We start from the raw sequence: 27,357 nt of genomic DNA, 5'->3' as shown, positions 1-27,357 counted from the left end.
CATAATCAACACAATAAAGAAGATAATGAACCAATGACTAAGAGCATCAACACATTTTTTTCTGTCTGTTCAGATGTGCCAAATAGATCTTTATCCTTCATTGAACCATCAAATAGAGACTGGCAAATTAGAACATCCATGTTTATTTAATCAGCTCCCTCCATCCCCAACTTGGGCTTTTTTTTCCCCAGTTCCAAAAAAATATACTGAAGATGCTAAATGAAAACAAGTGGCCTTATTTGAGATAGTGTAACTTTTTTCATTTAATTTGATTTTTTAGCAAGGAAATATACAATATGGGGTTTTAAATGGCATGTTTTAAAACCTTAAGAAATTCAGTTTGAATGTACCTATCTGACCTTAGAAATAATGCAAAGCATAAATATTAGTAAGTTTGAAGTTTTTTTTAGTGCTTTACATCCTAAGTCCACATATCTTTAGTGTGGAGCTGGATAAGCTACTGTACAGTGGGCACACCTGTGTAACCAGGGCTCAGCTGGGGAAGTAGGACAGTGCTAGCAAGTTCCAATGTCCTGGTCACTGCCCTCCCTCCTCCCCCAAATAATTCTCGTCCTGGCTTTCTAACACTACAGATTTACTTTTTTCTGTTTTATAAATGTTTTTAAAATGTATTGTGGTAAATTTTATATGAAATTCATCATTTTAACCATTTTGAAGTATACAGTTCACTGGTGTTTAGCATCTTCAGAATGCTGTGGAGCCATCGCCACTGTCTAGTTCCAGAACATTGTCATCAGCCCCCAAAGGAAACCTCATGCCCTTTAAGCCATCACTCCCATCTGTCCCCTTCCCCATATGTTTGACCAACAGAAACCCTTTCATACTGATTCCTTTATCCTTCGGCATGTCACCGTCATTCTTTGAGCACTTCCTTGCTATCTTGCATAAAATCTTCCAGGGTCATCCTGGTCTGTTCTAGCCTCTGCTCTGGATATTCAGTCCTTTCTCCAAGGACTTTTCGTGGAGAATGCTATTTAGAAATCATTATCTGGGTGCCAGGTCTACTAAGAGGATGTCTTTACTTCTAGGCCCTTTAGACAGAGCTAGGACATAAGCATATATGTGTGTGTGTGTGTAGACATATGTATATGTATGTGTGTGAATATTATACATATACACATGTGTGCATATTCATATACTGCATATATGTATACGTGTGAGCATGTAAAATATATGTAAGACGTGATATGTGTATACAGACATCCATCTTGTATATGTTTCTTTTCTTATTTCTGTCTGTCTGTCTATCTATCTAGATACTTCTCTCTCTCTTTCTCCCCCTCAGAACTACATGTTTATACTGATACTTTCAAATTTCATTTTCTAGCTTATTTCTCTGACATTATTATCCATTTGAAATACAGTTAGGCTCATTTGATTTGAATTCATTTCTTTTAGGATTTTCCTCCCATTGTTGATTTTTTTCTTTTTGAGTCTATGAAATATCAACATAGTTCCAAAAACCTGAACTGTACCAAAAAGTATATTCAGAGGATTGCTTCCCTTGCTTTTCCTCCGCCTTTCTATACCAATAAACACTCATATGTATATTTCTTCTCCCTCCTCCCACTCTCCCTTCTTCTTCCCCCTCTCCCTCCCCCTTTTCCTCCTTCCCCTCCTCCTCCAGTTTTTTTTAGTGGAGGCAGTGGAGATTGAACCCGGGATCTCTCACATGCTAAGTCCGTGCTTTACCACTGAGCTATACCCCACCCCTGCCTTTTTTTTTTTTTTTTTTTAATTTGTTTGGAGCCCAGGTGGGCAGCAGCTGGAACTACACCTCCTGCCTGGCCCTGAGGCGCCAAGCCTCACCCTGTGGATAGGCCACTGGGCACAGTTGCAGCGCAGTGGGGCTGAGGGGCACCTGGGCAGCCCCAAGTTTCTTCCTAGTTTTGGCCTGCTGGAAATTACTCTTTCTTTTATAATACACAAAGCAGTATACTATAGATATTCTTCTATAATTTCTTCGCTTCAAAATTTGTCCTAAAAATCATGCTATGTCAGTTCATAGTGATATCTTCCGTTTTTATAACTGCATGCTATAGTTCATGCAGTGTGTCCATGGTGTATGGCTCACAACGCTTTATTCAGTAACATTTCTCTGCCTGTGGGTAGAAGCAGCTGACTATTGTTACTGTATATCCTTTTTGAGGTTTCAAAGCTAAAAGAACACCTCAATTCTGCTGATGGTTAAGCAGGTGGAAATGTTATAATGCATTCAGCAGTTGGAGCAACACTAATTAAATTCATAAAATAGTCTAAATATTCAGGTGTCTATTGAAGGCAATGGGCCAGCACAGGAAAGCTTTCCTGTGAATGGAAGGGAAATCAATACTAGTTAGGTATTGATGAATAATAAGAGAAATATTATGTGCTAAATTTCTTTTATTACTTATTCAAGTTAATTTCTCGGTGGCTAAAATTAGTATTAGATCAATCTGGGTTTTTTTTTTTCTTTCTTTCTTTCCTGTAAAGATATTTTAGAAACTGAAAGGGGGAAGAGCAGCAGATTTTCAGTATTTTATCATGTTTCTTTGTAAAATATACTTGGTAATTGTAAACTTTTAACACATGCTATTTTTACTGTACGCTAAAAGCAGCTTCCAAAATGGCAGGCAGAGTTCTTGGTACATAATGGTGCTCATTAAATGTTTATGGAAAAAAATAATTAACTCTTTAAGGAGACTCTTTGTTAAACTTAATTTGTTGGTGAATGCTCCTTTCTATGGTACTTTTCATTGCTCGTAGCTTCTGCTGTGAGTTTGCATAATATCATCTCTGAATAACAGATTTTATTGGCAATGAAGATCTATTGAGGTTGTAAATGTTCTGAAAACAAGTAATTCATACTGCAATGACAGCTTAGTGTTTCTTTTGATCAGTAACATTAGAGATGCTAGAAATCATTTGAAAAATGCAAGGAAATTGTCGCAATGCATTTTAATAGCAATATACATGATAGTAATTTAGATTATAATTACCCCCTTGGCAGAAACTGTGCTCACCCCTTTTTGTACAGTGCTGACTCTGTTGTTTTCTTAAAATGTTGTCATTGTCAATGCAAACTATTTCTTTAAATAGTCTCCCCATTTCGTATCATCTTATTTATCTTTGCAAGTCTCATCCCCTGAATAGGTGCTGAGAATTCAGGAATTACAATGCTAAAGAGAAACTAAGGCAGTTAATTTATAGTTACCATGCAAGAGTACACATACTCTGTTTACTGTGAGAACTTACGTTTTTACATTATTTTGGCTTTAAGTTGATGGAATTTTTCTCTTTCTGCAGCTAACCTAAAAATTACAAAGTGAATGTCACAGAGAAGGGTCTTGAGTCTACTGACACATCATACAAAAAACACTTAAGATTTCAATCTATTCTTACAGTCCCCCAGTATTCTCAATTTCTGATATCTAGAGGATTTTCATGTTTAAAAATGCTGATTTTTCTTTATGGGTTTAGGTGTGATTAAAAAAACTATAAACAATTCCCCACAGTTGTGGATGCTGCAAGGTGAATTTTGGAATAGGCCACCTACTTTCCGAGAGGATTAGGGTGTGATTAAATGAGCTGAGTGATAGTTTCCAGTGATTGCAGTAGAGTTTTAAGAATATAGTTTCTGACTTGTGTGATATCTCAAGTGATGTAGGCAAAGTTTTGCTTAAAGCAACTACCATATGTTAGACACTCTACCAGGGACTAAAAGACCATTGTCCTCACACATGGGAATTATGCTGTGTCATTTTCCTGCAGAGCATGCAGACTTTCTAGATTTAAGTTTTTACCTTTATTATTTTAAAAAGCAGATCATCATCATTAAGTGATGGTTTCTCCATGGTTATATAGAAATAATTCAGTTACTTGAAAAAATAAAGAAAGTCATTTCTTCAATACTTCTCACTAGTAACTTGGAAAGACAGTGTATCTTTAATTTGTCATGGAAATAGTATTCCAAATTACTCTGCAAACAAATGTGTGAGATAAAATAATGAAGAAACATGCTGAATAAGTCTTACACCTGAACTGAGATGAAATGCAGGCATTGAGGCTGTGGTACAAATGAATCTGTTCTAAGACAGGTCAAGGGAGATGGTCACTACTACCTTTAGTAGCTACATAGCAAAGGAACGAATGTTTGGTTTTAGAGAAATAGAAATAGTAAGGGAAATAAGTAGTGAAAGGGTGTATTACTTTTTGTACCTTTGAATACTTTTAATAAAAAATATGACAAGAGTAATGTATGTACTTTTCTTCTTATCCTACTTATGGTATTTTAGAATAAAATTTACTAAGGGATTAAAAGAGATTTGAAAACTATGTTGGATAAATATCCTTCTAATTTTTGTGATGTCAGGCAGATATCCTTATCTCACTAATGTGCTTTGATATCACAGGGGATAAAGCTTTCTAAGTATTTTCATCTTCATAGCTAATGGACTTAGAGATATGCAGACCAAATATCTTCCTCCTCTCCCTGGCTAACTTCCTTTGAAGTTATGTGAAATGAAAGACACACAAGAAGGGCTGTGTTTAAAAGGAATATTTCTGATTATTCATGTAACGTAATATTTTCTCCCCTCAATTTCCTTTCTTTTGTACCTGTATTTTGATAGTAATATAGTAAAAGGGGGGAAATTATGTTGAAAGCTAATTTCCCAATTATCTGGTCTATTTCTTCTGTCTTTAAATTGAAATCCTCCTTTCTAGTTAAGCATTCATTCTTCAGAATTTTTTTGTGTGTGGCTCATCTGCCTCTCCTTTCTGGTTGTGATCCTTAGTACATGCATACCTCCCATTTTGTAACCTCATTCCTTCATTGGATGCTGGACACAGTGGTGAATCAGGCAGAAGCGGATGCTGCCCTGCTAGATGTGTTCTAGTGGAGAGGATGGTACCACACAGAGGTCCTGACATGTCCTGACAGAATCCTCATTCCCAGGAGATTTGGCTGCCAGCTCATTGCTTTTCTTTTGCTACCTCCACTGCCACCATCCTTCCTGACTTGATCATTCACATAGATACTCCAGCTAACATTCCATCCTCTCTCTCTCTCTGACTTTATCACTCCCAGCAATCTTTGTTTTTCCACCTAATCTCACTCACTCATTACCTTGGCTAGTGAAATACCATTTATAACTATGGTTTACAGACTTCCTTTCCTGAGCATTATCTACCCTCCTCTATACTTACTTATTATTCCCCCTTTAAGAATTCTAGAACCCTTTGAGAACAGCTGACCTATTGACTCTACCATTTTTTCATGTCTGTCACCTCCCACCATGACCTTACTTCTCTCTTTAATGACCTTAGACACACAGTCCTTTGTTCTCTTGCATAACCCTTCAGTTCACTTGCCTCTCTCTTCCTGTAAACTCTGCCCTCGGTTAAACTGCACTTGCCACCTCCTCTGCGTTTGCATCTCAGCAACAGCAGGCACCTGGCAGGAAGCACAGGGCCACACTGACTACCAGCGTTTTCTGCATGACCACAGTTGACCGAGCCAACCTTTAACGGATACATTAACAGGTATCCTGCCTCATGACCCTTGTCAATGCGCTTTTTTACTTTCTGAAAATGATTTCATATCTTCTCTCGTACTCCAACTCTGCACCCCAACTTTAGCTGATTATATTCCCCTTCTGTCGCCGAGACCGCTTATGTTATCAGAAGAGAACTGTCGTGCCTCACTTCCTAATCATAAGAGCCAATGATCTACCTGAATCTGTTCCCTTTGATTCTACATTTGCTCTTCTTAGTGTGAGCCACTTTCCCTGAAACTGTGTAAGGCCAGCCCTTCCTCTTGATCACACCCTCTGTCACCTACTAAAGGGTTTTTTTGTGTGGTGTTCTTCACGTCTTGGTTTGTTTTCATGCATTTATATCCCCCTCTGCATCATCGGTTTCTTCCTCTTTGTTTGGTTATTCCCATCGGCATACAAACATGGTGTGGTCCCCCACCCTGAATCACACCACAAGTTCCCCTCTAATGATTGCCCTTTTCTCCCATTTACAAAATCTCCTCAAAAGAGTTATCCATTTTTCTTGCTTTCTCCCTTGAACTTCTGATCAGGCTTATCTCCAGTCCACCACTGAAGCTGCTCTTGTCAAGGTCATACTGATCAGTAGATGGTGGCACCATCATTTAGTTGTTGAGACCAAAACTTTGATATCATCTTTGGATTTTACTTCTTTCACACATACCTCACACCTTACATCTAAACTATCAGTCTTGTCTGATCTACCTTCATACTGAGCAAATCCTATGCCCTCCTTCACTGTCATCATATGCTAGGTTGCTATCAACTCTTGACCAGACAATGCAAAAGCTCTTCTAACTGGTTTCCTTGTTTCATGTTTTGCCACTTGCAGTCTGTTTCCACACAGTAGTTAGAATAACCCTTTTAAAATGTTGGGCGGCTCTTATAATTTCTATGCTTGGTGTCTGCAAATGTTTTACCATCCACTCAGAATAAAACCTAGAGTCCTTACTGTGGCTTATAAGACCCTATCAGTGGCCAGTAAACTTTTTCTTAAATGGTCAGATTGTAAACATTTTAGGTTTCTGTGTGACACATGGTCTCAGCTGCTGTTTCTTTCTTTTTCTCCTCAATTTTTTTTTTTAAACAAGCTTTTAAAAATTTGAATACCATTCTTAGCTCCTCATACAAAAACATTTGGCACTGGGCTGTAGCTTGTCAATCAGCCTTCAGGATTAGATGTCAGCCTGTTTTATCTGTCCTTGTCCTCTGTGACTCTTTATCATGCTCACTGGGATTTAGATGAGTCTTCGAGCTGCCCTTCAAATATACCAAGTTCATTCCTGCCTTAGGGCTTTGTGTTTGCTCTTCTGTTTGCTTGAAAGACCCTTCTCCCACAATGCTCTGCTCCCTCCTTTTCTTCATTCTGGTCTCTGGTCACATTTTATTTTCTTAGAAAAATGTCATTTGCTCAGACTTATGATGCTTAGATAGCTATTTCTCCTGTTACTCATTGGCTTTCTTCCTTCTTCCCCATGTAAGTAGCACCACGTTTTGGCTTAAGCCCCAAACCTAGGCAGTTCTAGTGAATGGTGAAAACTGACATGGCTTCTCTTGTTCCCAATTTTAGGGAGACCAACATGTTGGTTTTACCAACATGGAAGTTATAGTAGCTGGAAGACATGAATGGGGACATTCTGTTCACTGAATGCCCTATTCTGTGTCATTAAAGCAAACCAAAGGATTGTTGAAGTTTCTGGATGCTTGAACTCATCTCCGTAGGAGCTTTCCTATAAGGACCCTATAGAACATGGATTCAGTTAACTCCCATTTCATGGATGGAATGGCATCCTTTGGTTCCACTGAGTTTACCTATAACTGTAGTCAGAGGGTGGGAGAGTAGAAGTTCCAATATTTTAAGATAGTTAAGTCCTTATATTTTTTTATAGGTCCAAGGTAATATTGGAAACTTACAAGTTTATATCAGAATAAGCACATAATTTAGACATATATCAGAAAAAACAGTTAAGGAATTAAAAGTGGTTGTCTTTTTAAGATGGGGCTAAGAGATAAGCAGGTGGCTTTTTATTTATTTTTTAAATCTCTTAATTTCACTTTTAATCCAGGTGCACTTACTGCTTGTTATTCTTATATTTTAAAAGTATTTACTTTAAATATTGAGGCTTACTCAAATATTGCTGGAGGAAAATTCATCTATTAAGTTTTGGGTTTATTTTAATTCTACCAATATCATAATTATTTCAATAATAAATTCATAAAGGGCTATAAAAGATCATCTAGTTTAACATCCAAATATATATATATAGTGATAAAAATAAAATGTATATAAAATGTGTGTGTATATATATATATATATATATATATATATTGGATAATTATATATTTGGATAAAAATATTGGCCTGATAGTGTGCACAAGAAACTTGAAAAATTTATGATACCATGAAATTGCAAGCAACCAACATGCCCAGTAATTGTGGTCTAAATTAGGTAAGTAATGGCATGTTAATAGTCAGTAGGCAGGAAAAAAATCATCTTTAGGACTTAAGTATTGATATTAGAATATGATCATTAAATATTACTCAATGATTAAAGTAGCCTATAGAACAATATGTATTATATGATATTTTTATAAGTAAAGTATATGTGTTTAAGTATGAAAGTATATATAATATATATATCTTTGTATAAGAAAAATACTTAAAATATAGAAATATCAAATTAGTAGTAATTTTTGTTTTCCAAGTTTTTGTTGAACAAGCAATACTTTGGTAATTTACAGCAAAAATATGATGATAAATGATATGTTGGTACAGGTTGAATGTATTCTTTTTAATGAGAGATAGTACAGTCACTTAAAAAAATTGGATATTTTTAGTGCTCTCACCATTTCATTTTTCCTTGCAGCTTTATCATTTGAGTCTATTGAAATTTTGCCCTGAATTTTTCTTTAATAAATTACCACTTGCTATTAATGAAAATTGCCTGTTTTCCAGGGCTAATTTGTTTTGCATTATTGAGGATGTTTCCTTGTACAACATTGTAACAAATTAATAATAAAAATAAATGAAAAAAATACGTCCAATTTCCTGCCATCCTAACTAATCTGCTTTTGAACACGTCCAGTTCCTTTCCTTCCCTGTTGATGTGTGATGTGTAATTCAAATAGATATAATTCTAGAGTTTATTGTTAGTTTGACATCCTCATCATTTCCCATCATATATACCTTCTCAACAGGTCTTCCTGCTTCTGACGCTTCTGATCTCAGAGTAAAAGGTCTCTGGTGGCCTGTAAGGCCTGCAGTCCCCTCCATCACAGCTTTTCCCCAGATATCTGCATAGCTCCTTCTGACATTCAAGTTTGAGGCCATCAGTTTCTTCTCTTGAGTCTTTCTTTGACCACCCCATTTGAAATCGCCTCCCATCTCGCATGCTGCTTTTTCCTCCTCTCTGCTTTTATTTTTCTCTGTAGCACTTAGCACTCTCTGCAGTAGGATGTATTTTAATTACTTTTCACATATTACCTGCCTTTCTCGACTCTTCCCCCTGGAGAATAAAGCTCCGTGCAGATGGGGATTTTTTGCCTGTTGTTCACTGCCCTGTTTTCAGCACTTTTAGAACGGTGAGTGGCACTCGGTAGGCAATTCATGTTTGTGGAATAATGAGTGAACCCTAACTTTTCTCATCCATATTTCATACTGCTGCTGTGTAATCCTGCCAACGCCCCCTCCCCAACCCCCGGAAAAGGTACTTGCGTGGCGATGCTCTACCATTCCGTGACCCGGCCTCTATCTTCAGTTGCATGTGCTTTTGTTTTTCTCCTTGGATGTGCACACACACGTGATGTTTTAGTCTGGGAGGTATTCTTGTCTGATTCTTTGCCTCCCTAACTCTTACTTTCCTCTCTGTGTTATGCAGGCTTCCCCCATCTGCTCTGCCAGTTTGGGTGTTTCCTCCTTTGGGTCCCTTGGTATTGTGTTAGAGGAATTAGACTGCATTGAAAAGTACTATTTTCTTGCTTGTGTTTCTTTTTCCAGACGTAGGTTTTGGTCATCTCTATGTCTATAGTGCCTAGAGCTAGGTGCTTAATAGTAATTGAGTGAATGAATGATTTACAGCCTTTTCTGTGTTGCTTGGAATATTAATTTTTAACAAGGTCATTCTTATATTGAGGTTTGATTTTTATTTTGCATGTGCCCTGAAACACATTGGTGTATTTTTGGATATTTCCTATGATAAACACATCATTGTTTTTCATGATATTTGGATTTGACAAAGCAGTTGTTTTAATTTGCAAACCTTTTTATGTTACTATCTTTTGTGGATGCCATGGATTATGAATTTATAGATTTATGAGAAATCACCTTCTCAAAATAATACTACTTAAGAATAGTTGTATGCCACTGTTAATATGAAAGGTAGGATTACTGTGGTTGTTACTATTTTAATGGATAATCTTCACACAGCGTGAATTAAAAATTTTTTTGACTTATTTTACAGGGAAGTCTTAAGAGTAATCGACAGATCTCACCTCAGGAATTCATCCATGAACTGAAAATGGGGTCTGCAGAGGAGAGGCTTGTCACTTGTCTGGAGTCCCTCCGCGTATCTTTGACGAGTAATCCTGTGAGGTAATCCGTCTCTCTGAACATCAGCACATATTACTGAATTAAACAGATGCCATGATCTGTCACTTGTATGTAATACTTCATGGTGCCTGTGAATAAATAAAGGTGAAAATTGAGTACATAATATTTATATGCATAAGCAAATACAGTCTCAGTAGTACTTTTTGTATTTATTACTGAGTGATACATAGCCCATGGACTTTAAAATTTCTTTTTCTTGGAATTTTTAAGAACTTAAGTTGTTTTTTCCAGAAAGGACAGTTGTGATCAGACACTGTCAATTTAATGTGGCTGAATTTTGTTTATATATATATAGGCTATATATAGGCTGATTCCTGTTTGATGTAGCAAGAAATGCCGTTAATTTTTTTCCTTTATTGAAAGTGGTATCTTTATAGGAGTCCACAGGTTAATGTTGTCAGATTTAGCAAATAAAAATACAGGACGCCCAGTAAAATCTAAATTTTAGAGATACTTACACTAAAAAATTATTTGTTGTTTTTTTCAGAAATCCAAATTTAACTGGGTGTCCTATAGCTGACAACACTTCCTTAAGTATCTAACTAGATCAATTTTTAGACTTCTTAGCCCAGCATATTCTTGGAAAATTTCAAGTAAGAGTAGTTATAAAATGTCTGAGCAGTCAGTCAGAATTTCAGACCTGCCACAGTCTAAAGTTGATCTGATTTGATTTCTTATTATGATAATAAATGAATGCTTATTTCTGTATAAAAAATATATATATGAGGTATATATAAATGTATTCTAGCCCTCTCTCAATATGCATATATATATTTATGTGTATGTACATATATGTGTGTGTATAGTTATGTAGACACAGACAAAGGGCTAGAGGACCAGAATGACAAACTATGCTTGGAGGTTAATGATATGTAAAAGAATGTTTTTGATATTCTGATTAATACTTTTTTGGATGTTTTTGAAGTTTGGCTACAGTATTAAAAAAAAAAATCCTTGACAGTATAAGTATGTGAAACAAAAAGACCCTACCTGTTGAGAGAATCATGACAGTGAGTGAGGTTTAATTAAGAAGTATGAAGGCTGAATAAGAAATCTTTATTATTTCAATTTTATCCTTATTTTTCCATATTTTGCTCTTTTTGATCTGTTGTCTAGGCTGTCAGGTAATGGTGGGTGTGAGATCAGGGATGTCATACATCTTATTTACCTCTTTACCAGGTACAGTGCTTAGCACATTGAAGGTGCTTGGTAAAGACTTGTGGACTAAAACAATTTTAATCTTCTTGAGTCTTACGTTGGCTATTGCTAGGTTGAATTAGGAATTTATTTATTTGACAGATATAGTCCTACATGAAGAGCTCTGGTTTCCAGCTTAATTTGTACTTGCTAAATGTTACCATTTAAAAAATAATTATTGAGCACCTGCTGTTTTCTAAGTACTGTCTTAGATGTGGGGCTTGAATAAATAGCAGAGCAGATTCAGGTCCTATTCTTGTGGAATTTAAATGTGGAAGAGGGTATTTTGGGGTCGACTGGGGAGATAACATTCATTTTTCAGATTATCTGGCAGCCGCTGGTCACTGGAGATATTCATGGATTTTCAATATAATTATAAGTAGACCTTCCCTTTACCTTTTCTTCTTCTTCATATTTTGAGTAGATGGATATGATAGTGAAGGAAACACTGAGAGGATGTTATGTTTAAATTCATGTACATTACAATGGATACGATTATTTATTGTGATTTTACCTGAATACATTGGGAAATAATGCTATATGTTTCTTTCATTTGAACCTCATTTTAAAGATAAACACAAGTTTGTGGAATTATTTCCCCAAGAACAGCCAGCTCTAGAATATATTATCAAGAATCCACAAGTGTTTCTGTTTCCTAGGAAATAGTCTTTCTAATTGAAAAGATTAAAAAGCCTTGTCATTCGAGAAATTTTTCTGAAATCATGGCACTTTATGTGGACAGAAAATTGAGAAGATACTTTAGAGTATTTCCAATTAGAGGAATGACTTAGCATCACGTGTAAAACTTGAAGTTAGTCCTATAATCAGGTCTTTGGACTTTGCTGTTAGTTATGATGTGTCTGCTGATAAAGTCAGTTTATCATATTTTCTTTTCTGTGTACAGTATGTGACTAAATTTCAACAGAGAAGCAATCTAATTTTTGGTAAGCCTTTAAGATTATTGTTAGACCTGTGGTATTATGGAAAAAGTCAGAGTTAAATTCTTTAGTGTCTATGAATAGAGTTGAAAATCAGCAAGTGAACTGATTAATGATGGTTCTCCAATCCTGGTTTGGGAACAGGATTTATTTATTTATTTATTTATTTATTTATTTATTTATTTATTTACTTACTTACTTACTTACTTACTTACTTACTTACTTACTTACTTATTTATTTCAAGTATAGTCAGTTACAATGTGTAAATTTCTGGTGTACAGCATAATGTCTGAGTCATGCATATATACACACACATATCCATTTTTATATTTTTTTATTAAAGGTTATTACAAGATATTGTATATAGTTCCCTGTGCTATACAGAAGAAATTTGTTTATCTATTTTTATATATAGTGGTTAATTTAACACAAAAATCAAGGATAAAACAGAAACATCTGCCCCACTCTGTCCTTAATATATAATATTTTTAGAACCATTCATCAGCTTCTGAAGTTCTGCTTAGCAATTATGAGATGTGTCAACCTTTGACTATCTGGATAGTGAATTGTATGAAAACCAGTGCTTTAAATACCAGATTATTTGCCTTGTTTTATGAAGAGTTGATTTGAAGGTCACATAGTTTCTCCGTTTGAAGTTTTATTGATTATTCAATACTCTTGGGGATAGTTTTGAGCTTAAAGACAAAGTCCCTTTATTTTGGGGACACTAGGGAAAAGACTAACTTCTTCAAATGATCAGATATAACTTCTAGTGGCTCTCAAGAGGCAACAATTATGTTTGAACTTTCATACATTTGATATGTGGAGAGGGAATGTAAAAAGGTGGATGCTAACATCATCATGGTTGATATCAAGCATTTTTGCATGTAGCACCTTAGTCATAGAATGCATCTTCATTTACTCAAGTTGATGTGGCTGTCAGGACAAGATTTCTGTCTCAGAAAAACCAGTCTTAATAGATTTTTGTGTTTGGTGATTTTGGGCATTATTTTTGTTCACTCACGGTTAACATGTGCATTTTGATGTTTACAAAAAATACTTTACCGGTTACCATTTTGTTAGAAGATTTCTAAGGAGGTTTCGAACTAAATTTGATTAAGTTAATAACTATAACTTCGAGAAAATCACTTTAGAAAAATTTGCAGTAAAATGTATGTTTCCTGCAAAGCAAGTCAGCAGCCTGTGTGTGTCATTATTCCACTTAATCAACGCCATGTTTGGAATGTAGTTTTTCTGCATTTCTGGGCTTGAAAACACAAAGCTGGTGGAAGCGCTTAATTTTGGGTTTGCTGAATGTTTTGTGCCATGTACTGCACGTATGAAGATAGAGAAAGAAAAACTGTGACAAGCAATGAGATGGGTATACTCATTTGTATCAACCTGGTTTGAAGAAAAAAGTCAAGACAAAAATCTCAAGTTTTTCATAGTTTGACTTATTTTAAAAAATAGTTTGATAAATTGTTAAATGTATAAAAAAGGCTGTTTGTCATAACAGGAAAATAAGTACCCACTTGTTTACTAATGAGGCTAAGAGATAGAATATTGCCTATAACTTTGAAGCCTCTGTGCTCCCTCCTTTTTTTTTTTTTTTTTTTTTAGTTGAGAATTATGTTTTATTTGGTGGACTTTCTGAGGTCTTCAAGCCTGGGAGACAGCCTCTCAGATAGTTCAGAGGGACTGCTCTCTCCCTGCCTCCTTCTTTAATTCATCCTCATCTTCTCCCACTATCCTGTGTCTGGTAACCTGTATCCTGAATCGTGGATTTATCATTCTTTTCTTTGCATTATGGTTTATTTTATATGTATTCCTAATTAATATATTACTTGGTTTTATGTCATTTTGAACATTCTATAAATGACATCATCTTCTATGTGCCTTTGAAAAGGCTTGCTTTTTCCTCTCAGTATTTCTTATATTCATATATTTCTGTATGTTGTATACGGCTCATCACATTTTATCACCATCATTTTCCATACCTTTACTTTTAATTATATTTTAGGAATATGTATTTCAAGTAGTATGCAAATACTTTTTAAAATCTTGTCTTACAATCTTTGTCTTTACTCAGTAGTTTGTAGCAGTTGTAAAGATATATTGGAATTTATATCTGACATTTCATTTTCAGTTTTCAGTTTATGCTGCTTTTTCCATGACCTTCCTCCTCGCCCTGCTCACCCCTCCCCCCATTCTTTTCTGTATTCTTACTTTTCCTTCTTCCTTCCTCTTCTTCCTCAAATTCCTTTGATAGATTTTTAATTTCTCATTTCATTTTTCCTCATTTACTCATTTGAAAGACATATTCTCTTTGATCTTAAAACAGAAGAGAAATTTAACATGCACATACTTAAGAAGGAAACTTTATTTGCGTGTTCTTAAAAAGGACAAAAGAAAAAGCAGCATCTTTTTCTGAATCTAAAATATGTTAACACTAATCAGTCTCTCTTGATTAGTATGCTAGTTTTGTGTGTTATTTTAATTTTCTTTTTTCTTTTTCAGTAGGATAAATTAGCTATTATTGCTACTAAGATATAGTACAAATATATTTTTATGTATACATATTTACACAACACATACTCGTCATTCTTTTTTGGTAATTGCACATTTTTTTCTTATTTTACTTTCGTTTCAAGTATATTACTAAGTTTCCTAGTGAGAGTTTTTCGATGGTAAAACTGTCTTTCATTTGTTGGAAAGTGACTTTATTTGCTTTTATTTTTGAAGGATAGTTCTCCTAGGGTGTGAAATTGAAGTTTTTTTGGATATCTTTTCTTAGTCCATTGAAGATAATTATTTTCTGTTCTGCCTTATATTGCTGTTTTTGAGAAGTTGGCTCTTTATCTAAAACTCATGCTTTTCTGGATAACCTGCCTTTTCTCTCTTTTTATTATGTTTTGTCTTTGGTATTCTATAGTTTGTTTTATGTGTAGGTGGACTTTCTTATTTATGTTAGAGACTTTTTTGACTTCCTGAATATGATTGGTATCTTTCATAAATTCTGTGAAAATGTTAGCCATTAACTCTTTGATTATTGATTTCCCCCCCTAATTTTGTATGTTTTAGACCTTTTTGTTTGTTTGTTTGTTTGTTTTTTTGTTTTAGACCTTTTTATTCCATACACCAGTTATTTCCTTACCCTCTTTGAAGTTTCTATCAATTTGTCTCTCTCTATTTTGGAAATACTGTTTAAGATCTTCTGGTTTGCTCATTATTTATTCACCAGTGTCTAATCTGATGTTTAATTGGTACATTATATTTTAAGTATCCATTAGTATAATTTCATCCCTATAGTATTTTTTGGCTGTTTTAAAATACGTTGTCTTTTTTCATAATTTTTGCTCCTTGCTTATTTTTTATCCTGTTTATTATTTCTCTAAACATATTAGATGTGCCTTTTAAAAGGATTATTTTTTAAAACTGAAGTATAGTTGGTTCATAATATTATGTTAGTTTCCGGTGTATGCAAAATAATTCAGTTATAGATACATATATATATATATATGCATATTCTTTTTCAAATTCTTTTCCATTATCACAAGGTATTGAATGTAGTTCCCTGTGCTATAGAGTAGGCCCTTATTGTTTTTCTATTTTGTATGTATTAGTATGTATATGTTAATCCCAGACTCCTAATTTATTCCTCTGTCCCTTTCCCCTTTGGTAACCATAGGTTTGTTTTTCATCTCTGTTTCTGTTTGGTAAATAAGTTCATTTGTGTCATTTTTTTAGATTCTACATGTAAGTGATATTATATAGTGTTTGTCTTTCTCTGTCTGACTCTACTTAGTATGGTAATCTCTAGGTCCATCCATGTTGCTGCAAATGGCATTATTTAAACATTAAAAATTTAACATTTAATGCCTATAATTCTAGTAAATAAAGGTTTTCCAGGCCTACTCCTCCTAGTGTTGGTTTTGGTTTCTTTTTTCTTCGCCTTTACTCATATCTTGTTTCTTTGTGTGTTTTGTGATTTTAGAGTGTGACCTTCTGTTCCTTGGAACTTTTTCTTTGAGGTTCATTTTGAAGATATTTTGGTAGACTAAGTTAATGGTTATCTGCTCCTGGGAGCATAGGGATGCTAATGACCGAGGACTGCCTTAAACTCAGATAACTGGCTTGAGGTTATTTTTTTTTTTTCCTATCCACCTCGGTACCATACACGTGGGTGGCTGGGCTACGAACCACCAGAACAAATTTGCCTTGATAGCCTCCTTTATTGTGTAGGTTTGTAGGTTTATTGCTTGGTCATCTTGGTACTGAAGGTGTGGCCCTTTGAGAGCCTCACTTTTTCCAGCTGGGTCCCAGGCTTGATGGTGGGCTTGAGGCTGTGGCTCTTGTCCTGTTCGCTTGGCCCAGCTACCACAGAGGACACGGATTTCTAGACCTTCGTATGTGTCCCCCAGAGACATGGGGCTCAAGGCTGGCTTACAGCCAAATTCCCCCCCTCTTTCTCTCTTTAAATTTTGTTTCTAAGGAGACTCTGCTTTCTTGTCACCTCAGATACAACTTTAAAATTATATTTCAGTGACTGTTGTTGGGAGGGTGGTTGTGATGTCTAGTTTAATAGCAGGGAAAAAAAAGCATTGAATTAAAAAATTTAAATTATAAAGGTCTTACATTCTTATGTCCCAAACCCAAATTTCGCAGAAAGATATAACCAGAAAAGTAAAACCCTTTGTCCTTTTGTCATTTAGTTGTCAGACCTGCTGCTCAGTGGTGAACTATTAATTTTTTTGTGTGCCTTTGCTCTAAATTTTCAATATATAGGTTAGTATTATGCTATTTTACTTTTTGTTTTTACCTTACTGTTGCTTACTCTTTTTATTTTTACTTTTTAAAAGATGAACCCTAGAAGCTGCAGTTTTATTGCCCTGCAGGATATTAACTAGTTTATATTTAAATTAGATTCTTATTCTACTATCCTTTCTTTAAGTCATTATATATTCTTTGATGTTTTTTCGATTCTTTTTGAACCAGCCTCACCATTTTTCTGGTTCTCTCATTAATGTGGTAAATATTTGATACTGCTGACTTTATTTGGGTGAGCAATTAAAAAATCATGCTTTCACATTAGACATTTGTGGAATGTGTTAATATTTCTTAGAAATATCTGAGGAATTCTTGGAGAGAGTAAACCTTTAAAAGTGTGTGTTTCCTACATCTTTCCCTCCCAGGGTTGGGGAAAGGGACAAGAATATGATGAAGAGATCAGGTGTTCTTTAAGGGAGGAAGACTTCGTGTTCTTCCTTCATAGTCACTGCCAGTCCCACTGCAGAGTCCCTCCTCTGAGTGTGTGCAGGTTCTTTAGAGCACTCAAACTAAAACATCTACAGCAAACTGTTACCAAACTCAGGTTTGGCTGCTCACTGCTCAAAAGCCAGTGATCTAGAGGCAAATTCAATAGAAAGGAAAAGTGCTTTAAACAGAGGAGCTGGCAGTCTGGGGAGAAGGTGGACTTCTGTCCAGAGACCAACTCTGATGATTCTGCTCAACTATGACGGTTTTTAAAGGGAAAAATAGGGGGAGGGAAACATTCTCAGTGAATCATTGAGGCAAGAGGTTAGGGTCTGCATCATTCTGCATTGTGTGCAGACTGGCTGACTCTTCAGATATTATCTTGTCTGTGATCTGTCTGCAGGATAGCTAAGGGGGCAGTTGAGGGTAGAGAGCTATTCATTTTTTAACTGATTAATTCTTCATTTTCACTTCTTTTTATCTAGGAAAAGAATCAACAGGTTAGGCATGGCATCGTGTGTATTCAGGAGAGCATAAGTCAGGAGTTAGTTTCGGTTGCTTAGTGATCTCATTCCTGTAATTAAGTTCTTTTTAGGTTAGAGGGGGACAGAAGTGGACAAACAGGAAAGGGGCAAAAGAGCTGCTTTCAAAATTTTCTTTTCTTAAAGCTTAATTATACCACATTATTATTCTTAAAGAGTTTCTTTCGCTTTCCTCAGTCTTACCAAGGGTGCTTTCCTAGGAAGAGGTTGCAGATGAACTCAGAATCAAACTGTACATGCACATATATGTATATGTGTGTATTATATATGTTGTCAGGATCCTAACATGTAGACAGGAACCAAAGAGCACTCTACCCGTTTTTTAAAAAAAGAAGTTAATGCCAGAAATTGGTTAAATTGGTAATGTGAAGACCGAGAAACCAGAGAGGGGGCAGTGCGATACTGGAGATTAGCAATGGCGGGAAACTGCTCTGCCCCTGTGCTAGAGGGACAGAGGGACGAAGCAGTGCTCCAGAAAGTCACAGGCTGGTGTTGGAAGTCAGAAACCAGACCTATGGGGAATGTGCAGCTGTAGCAGAGAAACTGCTGAGGCAGAGGGAGGGGAGAGAAATGCCTTGTGTTCCCACTGGTCAAACCTAGCAGGGAGCAGTTGATTACAAAGTCTGGGAAATGCAGCCTACAGGGTCAGTGCCTTTGAGACAAGAGCAGAACAGAAGTGGGGAAAGAAAGTGGGAAGAAATGGGCCAAGTACCATTGCATTATTTATTGGGACATATAATTCGTCAATAAGTGTTAAATTCTCATTTCTTCTAGTTTTTCTTTTCATTGGACATTTACATTCTTTATTTTAGTTTTAGGAAATATAAAGAACAGTGATTTTGTAATGTGCTTCACGACGTGAATCAGGTCAAGAACCTTCTAAGAATACAAAAGGGCTACCCTGCTCTGAATTTCTTCTGTTTGAAGATAGTCAACTTGGCCAAGTGAAATAAATAGTCACTCTCTGAGGTCATGCATTTATTTACTTTAGCACTTTTTTGATATCTGTCTTTTGCTTGGCCTCCCAAAGATCTTTATTTTTCTATGTCTCATCCCTAAATTCCACAAGAAAGACCTTCTACCATTTATTCTGTTTCCTCTAATTCAATTGTGGTCCTCTTTGACACCTACACATGCGAAATACCAGGTTTTATGGTGACACTAATTGCCCCTTCTTTTTGCCTTAGAGTTCTGAATACATTAAAAAAGTAGATACAGAAGAAGTGGAACAAAATCAGCTGTACTGCTGGGAAAGCTAGAGTGAAAAGCAAAACGGGGATTTGAAGGTGAAATATACTTCTTACTTCTTCCCCCTGAATCAAACTTGCCATGTTGTCATAGGTAGAACAGGTAAATGGCAGGCTGAGGCTCTCTCCATGTAGCAGCATTCAGTGTTTTCCTCCACTCTCACCAACTCAATAGATCAGTTCTTCTTGGGGAATATTCAGTAATGAGGTGGAGAGAGTGATCAGAAGTAACCCTCAGTGTTGTAGAAACCTCCTTTTGTAGAAATGGGGGAAGGATGATAATATTTTTATTAATGATATGCTCCAGTTTATTTTTATTCCTAGGATGCTTTAGAATTTTAAATTACGAGATAAGATATAAAGTATTTTTTTTTATTAGCCTTAGAAAAAGTAACAATATGTCCATATTTACAGTGATATTCAGAGTGATAACTTCTGAAATGGGCAAGAGGAGTAAAGGTTTTCCCAGGTGATCTACATTCTTGTAGTTCTGAATTTCCTTTTTCTTTTCCTTCTTTTTCTTTCTTTCTCTTCAACAATGATGTCGGGAGGGTAAGTAATGCAGATGACTCTGTTTTTCTGTGCTGTTCAATAGAGTAGCTCCTAGCCATTTGTGACTATTTAAATTTAATTAATTAAAATTAATAAAAGAAGGGCAACATTTCAAGTGCTTAAGAGTCACACATGGCTAGTGACTACCATATTGGAGAGCACATTTGTTAGCACATTTCTGTTGTAAGAAGTTTTATTAGACAGTGCTGCTTAAATGCCCTGGTTCTTCTCAGTAGCTGCATATTTCCGTGATATATTTACTGCATGAATATTATATGCTCAAAGTTATGTTCAAGACTATGAGGATATATAAAGGAATTAAAGTCTGAAAGATCAAGGATTTTTTTCTTAAAACCTCTAAGGATAAGAGGATATTCATATCAAGAGAATCAAAGAGTGGTCTAAGGGAGGCTGCCTTCAGCAGGGACTACTCTCTTGGCAGGATAAGGCTAGAGGAGGGGAGCTTCATACCAACTATTAAAAAATAGAAAAGGAAAGAGGAGGCTGGTTTGACAGACACTGCTATAGCTGTGATCCATGGTAGCCTTCACTATGGCTACCTGTAGCCAGGATGAGTAGATTAAAAATATTAGTGGGATGCATTTTTTTAAACAGACTTTTCCTTGGAGATATACTTACTTTTACCTCTTAAAAGTATTTTTTTCCGGATTTTTTTTTTTTCAATAAGAAGACAAAGTGTAAGGTAGGATGTTAATATTCCCCTTTGGACACTGCCATATATCTTAGGATATGCCTTGTATTATTTATGCCAAAATTATCATTCAGGAATTTAACTTTTATGACACTTAATATTGCTTATTAAAAAAATATTTGTTGAAAATGATCTCTAATTTTAGGCCAATTTACTGTTCTTTTTAAAGTGCTTTAAATGAATGAAATATTAATGAAAAATGCCCTGAAAGAAAATAGCTATTACTGTTTTCAAGTAAGTACTAACGTGGTATTTTTGAAGGGCAAGCCATTACTTTCCAATGAATTCACAGCCCTTCCAAGGCTGGTGTCATTTTTCTAAGAGACTCTCTAGAAGACTGAATGATTCCCACTGGTTGGGAGGCTTTCTCCTCTGTGTGTTGTCATTCATACTGTGGCTTGATTTTGACTTATAGGTATATTAAAATGCATTATAATTATTTGGTTTCAAAGTTAACTTTACCTGTAGCTTAAAAACCTTGACTTTGAGTGCAAGGGTAACAATAAATGTAGAGTACATTGAAAATAGAATAATTGCTTTTAACAGAGAAATACATATTTTTTGCACATGGTGAATGAGAGCTATAAGGCTAAATTTATACTTGACTTGTAGGGTCTTAGAATTTTAAAGTGCTTCCAATCTACTTAAATATATATATATTTCCAGTCTATTTAAAATAAAATATAAATTGCTGTTTGAATAGCCAAGATTAATTGTAAAAAGTTCGTTCAAATGGACAGTCAGTTACAATGTCTAACACAGGGACTCAAAACTTCATTTTTAAAATAGAGTAGTTTGATATTCAAGCATAAAAAGAAGACTATATCAATGAAAACTTAAGTATTTGAAAAGATTAGACTACTGTTTAAAAGACAACAAAAGATACTTTCATGCTGTAACGATTTGGGAAAAATACTACTAGTCCTAAACAATTTTGCCTGGTTATAAAGGCAAAAATAAGGTTATAAAGGCAAAATATAAGAACCTTTTTCCTTTTCAGTGATAATTATGTGTTCAGAGAATGTAGACTTTCTGTGTTCAAATCAAATATGTATGATGTTATTTACTGAATATTTTGGTTTCTTTGGTAAAGTTAAGTATTTTCAGTGGAAAAATTGTTGAACTTCAGGCACTTAAATTCCTAGTCATTTAGTATCCAGCATAGAAAATTTCGTATAGTTTAATTCTGAGACTAAGTTTTGGCCTTGTTACTGTGTATTAGAATATATTGCTGGGTGAGTTAAGTAAATATTTTAAAATACGATCTTTATCATATTGGCATTCCCTGACATATCTATACATAAAGAAATATATAACTATACATAAAGAAAGACCTAATGTAAAGGGAAGCATAGTGTATTGGCAGCAGAAGGGAGTTTTAATTTTTATGATTCCGAAAACCTTGTCGAGTAAAACAATTTTATAGTGGCCACAGATTTCTAGTTCTTTTCTTACAGGGGTAAAGACATCAGAAAGAAATAGTTTTCATATGTTAAATGTCTTTTTTATGTTAAAATTTATAAAAGACAACAGAAAGGAATCCCACATTAGGATTAGAACCAGTAAGGTCACCTGGAGTGCCTCTGCAGGGCCAAAGAGAAATTAGGCTCATTTGAACAGAAGTCCAATACCTTTGTACAGTGATGGAAATGCTCTTTGACTGTGCTGTTTAGTTCTTACCACAGGTGGCTGTTGAATGCTTGAAATGTGGCTGGCGTCGCCAGGAGTCGAATTTTAATTAATTTATGTGTAAATATCCTCATGTTGCTATTGTTTACTACGCAGTGGTAGAGATCAGAAATTCATGTGATTTTTCTTGTGCATTTGTTTTGAGACTTCACACTTTTGAATCTCTCTAGGTCTGGCTGCTCCCTCCCCCGTGCTGGGAATTTCTGAGGAGGGGGGCAAAATATTCTATGGTTGTAGAGCCTTACTGTGGGGCTCAGAAGACAAGGTCAGAGTGCATGTTAAATGAACTTGAATAGTAACAAGAGAGTAGGGTCCTGTTCATTCTTTAGGAGAGGAGGTCAGGTATTTTAAGTGTCTTTATGCAACTCCCTGTTAGAAAATTAGAAGAGACGCAAGCACATCTCCTGGTCCTCACATTGCTGCGATTCCATTTGGAGAGAAATGTCTAATACCCATTAACGAATAAGTGATATCACCAGCTCTTATCTAATTAAGTCCTTAAGTGTGTGGTGTGGGTAACACACTAGATGTATTAGAGTGCAGCAGAGGGTGTATTTGTTAATCTAGCCATGTAACAAGTATTCCCAGGTGCTGTGTGAGGTACAACAGTAGCAAGAGGCATATGGGGGAGAGACCTTGAAGATATAAGTAAATAAAACAAAAGGTAACAGTTCAGTCAAGAAAAAATAAGGGACTAAGAGTAAAGGATAGAGAGCTTTTAGATGCAAGCTGGTCAGAGAAAGTCTTTCTGAGGTGGTGGAGTTTAAGAGACCAGAGGGAAAGGAACTAAGTAAGAGACAGCTGAGGCACTGGTGCTGGGCTTGGAGCATCTGATGGGCAGCAGAGACCCTGAGGAGAAGCAGTGTGGCAGGTGGGTGGGACCGTCAGAGAGGTGGGCAGTGGCCAGGTCATGAGGGCTCAAGGGTATGTAGGTAGGGAAGTTGGATTTGTATTCTAAGTAAGTGGGAGGCTATTAAAGAGTTTCAAGCAGGAAATGATGTATGCTAACCTGTTTAAAAAGGTCACTCCTGCAGCTGTAGGGAGACTAGTTTCAAGATGGGAGAGAGTGGACTGGGAGCGCAGGGGTGGGCTATGGCAGTAACCACAGTGGGGATGAGGGTGGCTTGGAAAAGCATTGTAGTCGTGGGCGAGGAGTTGGGTGGATTTTGCAGGTGAAGTGAAGTAGGACATGTTGATGGATTAGATACGGGAATGAAAGGAGGACTCAGAAATGATACCCAGATTTTACTTGAGCTAAGAGGTTGATAATAGTGCTGTTAATTGGGATGGAGAAAGATGGTTGTTATTGGTTGCATGCCTTTTGGAGAAGAAAATCGGATATCTGTTTTAAACATGTAAAGTTTGATATGTCTGCAAGTTTCAGAATTTGAGATATCAGGCAGGCAGCTAGATATATGAGTCTGGAGCTCAGTGAAGAAATATGAAGTGGAGATACTGCTGTTTATGTGTGGATTGTACATACAGCTCTGAGAATGGCAGAGATCCAGGGTTGGGGTACGTGTGTGTGTGTCTGTGTGCACAAGCATCCAACAAGAGCAGGATGCAGAAGAGGTCCCAGGAGAAGCCCTGAAGAACTCAGCAGTTATACGTGGCCCAGAACAGGAGGAGAAGCCAGGAAAACAGAATGAGCTCTGGCTGGTGGGGAAGAGTAGAACCCAGGAGGCTGGTTTCCTGAACCTCAGGGAGGAAGTGTGTTTCAAAAGAAGGGAGTAGCAAACCACACTGAATGCTACTGAGGTGGGACAAGGTAATAGTGTGGGAATTAGCAACGGGAGGGATGTTGGTGACCTTTGAGAAAAGCGGTTTTGTGAAGTTTGGCTGGGAGAAGCCAGACTGAAGTGTGGTGGAGTGAATGGATGGTGAAGATGTACTGACTCTGCTTGTGATGAAATAATTTGAGACCTCCTGCTGAAAAAGATCTAAAAAAGGAGGAAGATCTGGAGTCACGGGAGTGAAACTGTTTGAGCAAATGGAGAAACTTAAATTAGTGAGAGTTCAAAGAGGGAAGAAACTTGAGTTGCCCCCTGAAAGCTGGAATCGTTTCATTTGTTATAGGAGAGGCAGTTCTGTGGAGGCGAGCATGAGGAATGAAGCTAGAAATGAACTTGATAGAATCAATGGCAGATTGTGGACTTACAGACTGATCTGATCTGTTGGACTAGAACTGGACAGAAATAGCAAGTATTTAGGCTGGGAACTGATGCTGGAAGGCCTGAAATGTGATCATTTCTTTTTCCCCATATAATTAGTTGTCACATTAGTCTATATTTAAAATGGATAATTCAGTTAATGTTTTCCTAAAGTAATGATGCATTTGATAATAAGAAATTTGCTTACTAACGTTTAATATGTTTTAAACTATTTCATTTTCTGCAATATGTTTCTTTTAACAGTACACTTAAGTTTTGATTAGAGCACATAGTCATATATGTTATTTTAAATCCTTAGTTCTCTTACTGTCTTTTCATCTAGAGATAAAGAACCCATGTTTCTTGTATAAGGTGGTTTGTTTTTGTCATTGCAGTTCATCTGGTTTTCTTTTCATTTTATTTGGAATACTTCCTCTATAGACATTTTTATCCCTTTGAATGATGTTATAAGCTAAAAAATAACTATGAGAATAGATGACTCAGTTTGTAACTCCACTGTCTCATCTAATAGTAGAAGTGGGAATAAACAGCTAGTTTTAAATATATACTTTCTTTAAAAGTCAGTTCCTAGAAAATATATATATTAATGGTTATATTTGAAGTTTGGTAGATTTTACAATTAGAGCATTATTTAGTTCCTGAGTTCCCTGTCCGCTTATATAATTTAGTGTAATTTTTGTGGATGGACTGTTGAATAAGACGTGGGTGTATGTTTGTTTTGCCCTTTGGGGCTTGTTAATTGCTTTGTACTCCCCCCACCCCCAGAGCTCTTCATTTTAAGTATTTAGTCACCTTGCTAAGAGTAGGTGAAAATGAAAGCTTAAAATAAACTATAATTATATTCAGCATTGGTGATATATTGCTCTGACAGAAGAATGTAAATTGAATCTGGATATTATATGTATTAAAGTTGACCTTCTTAGTTGAAGGTACAAAACTTGTTACTTTGCCACACGTGACCAGCGATGTATTTTTTTTTCCTCTTTCAAGAAGCTTCTTAAATTGAATATATAAGGCAAACACAGAATAACTTTGTGTTTCCCTTGGTGTTTATGTAAAATTAGTATTTTAGCTAGCTAAAAAGTTACTTCCTTACTACAAAAAATATAAATTCATGACAAGAAAATAAGTAATACACAAAAGCAAAGTGAAGGAAAAATGTGTAACATCACCTGCTCAGAAAGGCGCTGTAACTTCTTGGGTGGAAGTGTGTGTGTCTGAGGAAGTCCTCCTGTTTACTGCTGTTGGTTGTTTATTGGGAAGAAGTTGGTTAAAGTAGAGAATCATAAACTCAGTGATTCAAATATATCCTAAGTGCTTTTTGATTCAAAGCATAAACATCCTTTTTTTTCTGTAGACATTTGATGTGGAACTTACAGCTTTTCTTGGAGGAGACACCACAGGCTGACTGCATCAACCGCACCCATGATGCACTATTGTCCTCGTGTTGGTGTTTTACAGTGGAACAGGAATGTAGGGGCTCTGCAAAGTAACCCGAGTATGGAGTTCTTACTCTTTAAAAAAAAAGTCTTTCTGATTGTATCTCTCAGTCATTTACACTTGGGTCTACAGGTACTTCTATAGCACTTTTTAAATGTCATCTTTTAAAAAAATGTTTCCGAAGCATTAGGCTTAGTTTTCATAGAAATAGCAACTCTTTTTTGCCAATGATATGTTGTCTGTTTATGTAATTTTAATTAAATTGTATAATTACAGTCGTAAGTACAACTGGCAAAATGGATTTAGAAATCCAGCTGAGTGTTGGTGGGAGCAGAAGCACGTGGATGTATGAGAGAGTAGAACATTTGCCTGGGGTGTTCATCTTGTCATGGGTGTTAGCCAGTGCTTCACACGTGGGTTGAAATCCAGCAGGTGAGTGGATGAGCTGATTAGGTAGAAGATCGTTAAGAACGTGTTTGTATAGCTCCACATATATGAAATATTTCCTATATGTATCTTTGAACAGAACGAGAAAATAATACTTTACCATTTCTGCTTTTTAATCTTAAGGTGTGTTAACATCTTTCCATGTCAAGATTATAGGCAGAGTTTTCTTTGATTCAGGATTTTTTTCTAGCCCCTGGCTAGGTTAGGTAGTCATCTTACCTGCTCCATTAGTCTCCTTTGCTTACTTTTGTTCTAATGATTATATCCTATTTTAATTGTTTGTCTCTTCTTGTTTCCCCTTCAAATTTCTCCCATCAACTCTTTATACCCTATTATGCATATTATCTCTATTCTTACCGCTTTTTTTTTTCTAATTCTTCTGCAATCAGTATTTTACTATTATGGAGTTATTTATAGACTGGTCTTGAATTCAGTTTTTAATGGTTCTTCTTGGTCCTTCTCTGACCTCATTTCAGCAGTTCACCCTTGACTCTTATCTATTTTAAAACTTACTCTCTCCTTAGGATTTGTTATATCATCGTCACTGCCTTTTCTCAGATGCCTTGATTTGGGGCTTCTGCCTGTTCTCACACTTTAACAGTAAATGTTTGAGACTCGTGTTTCTAAGAAGATGGAGTAAATGCACTTTTCCCTATCCCTCCCTCTAAGCACAACTAAAAGAACAAGACATTATTCATGAAATGCACACAGAATGGCACGTAGGCTAGGAAGCCCGGGACCCAAGGAACAGTATGGTGGTGAGTTCTCTGGATTTTCGTTTTGCCTCTTCTATCCCGGACTTGGATCTAAAGAAGTCAGCAATCCAGAAAAATCAACAAGCATAGACAAAATTCCCAATAAAAGGCTACTACTACTTTTAAGCCAAAGGACAATGAAAGGGGCAGACAGCAAGATAGGAAACTATGACAGTAACCAGTCTATGCTCTGCAAGTACCACAGAAGGAAAATGTTGCCCCATCCCTACCCATGCCACCACAGCCTAG

The 27,357-nt window shown here is 36.0% G+C and overlaps 1 protein-coding gene across 1 annotated transcript in view; it reads left to right on the top strand.

Moving 5' to 3' along the window:
* DIAPH3 (diaphanous related formin 3) overlaps nucleotides 1-27,357 on the top strand; it is a 470,879-nt gene that overhangs the window by 105,170 nt on the left and 338,352 nt on the right. Inside the window, exon 5 of the mRNA XM_074378260.1 lies at nucleotides 10,016-10,146. Within this exon, the coding sequence (XP_074234361.1) occupies nucleotides 10,016-10,146 (131 nt within the window). The remainder of the gene's footprint in view (nucleotides 1-10,015; nucleotides 10,147-27,357) is intronic.

Source organism: Camelus bactrianus, chromosome 14 (assembly GCF_048773025.1).
Source record: "Camelus bactrianus isolate YW-2024 breed Bactrian camel chromosome 14, ASM4877302v1, whole genome shotgun sequence".
Classification (NCBI taxonomy): domain Eukaryota; kingdom Metazoa; phylum Chordata; class Mammalia; order Artiodactyla; family Camelidae; genus Camelus; species Camelus bactrianus.
This window is presented reverse-complemented; position numbering and strand designations above follow the sequence as displayed.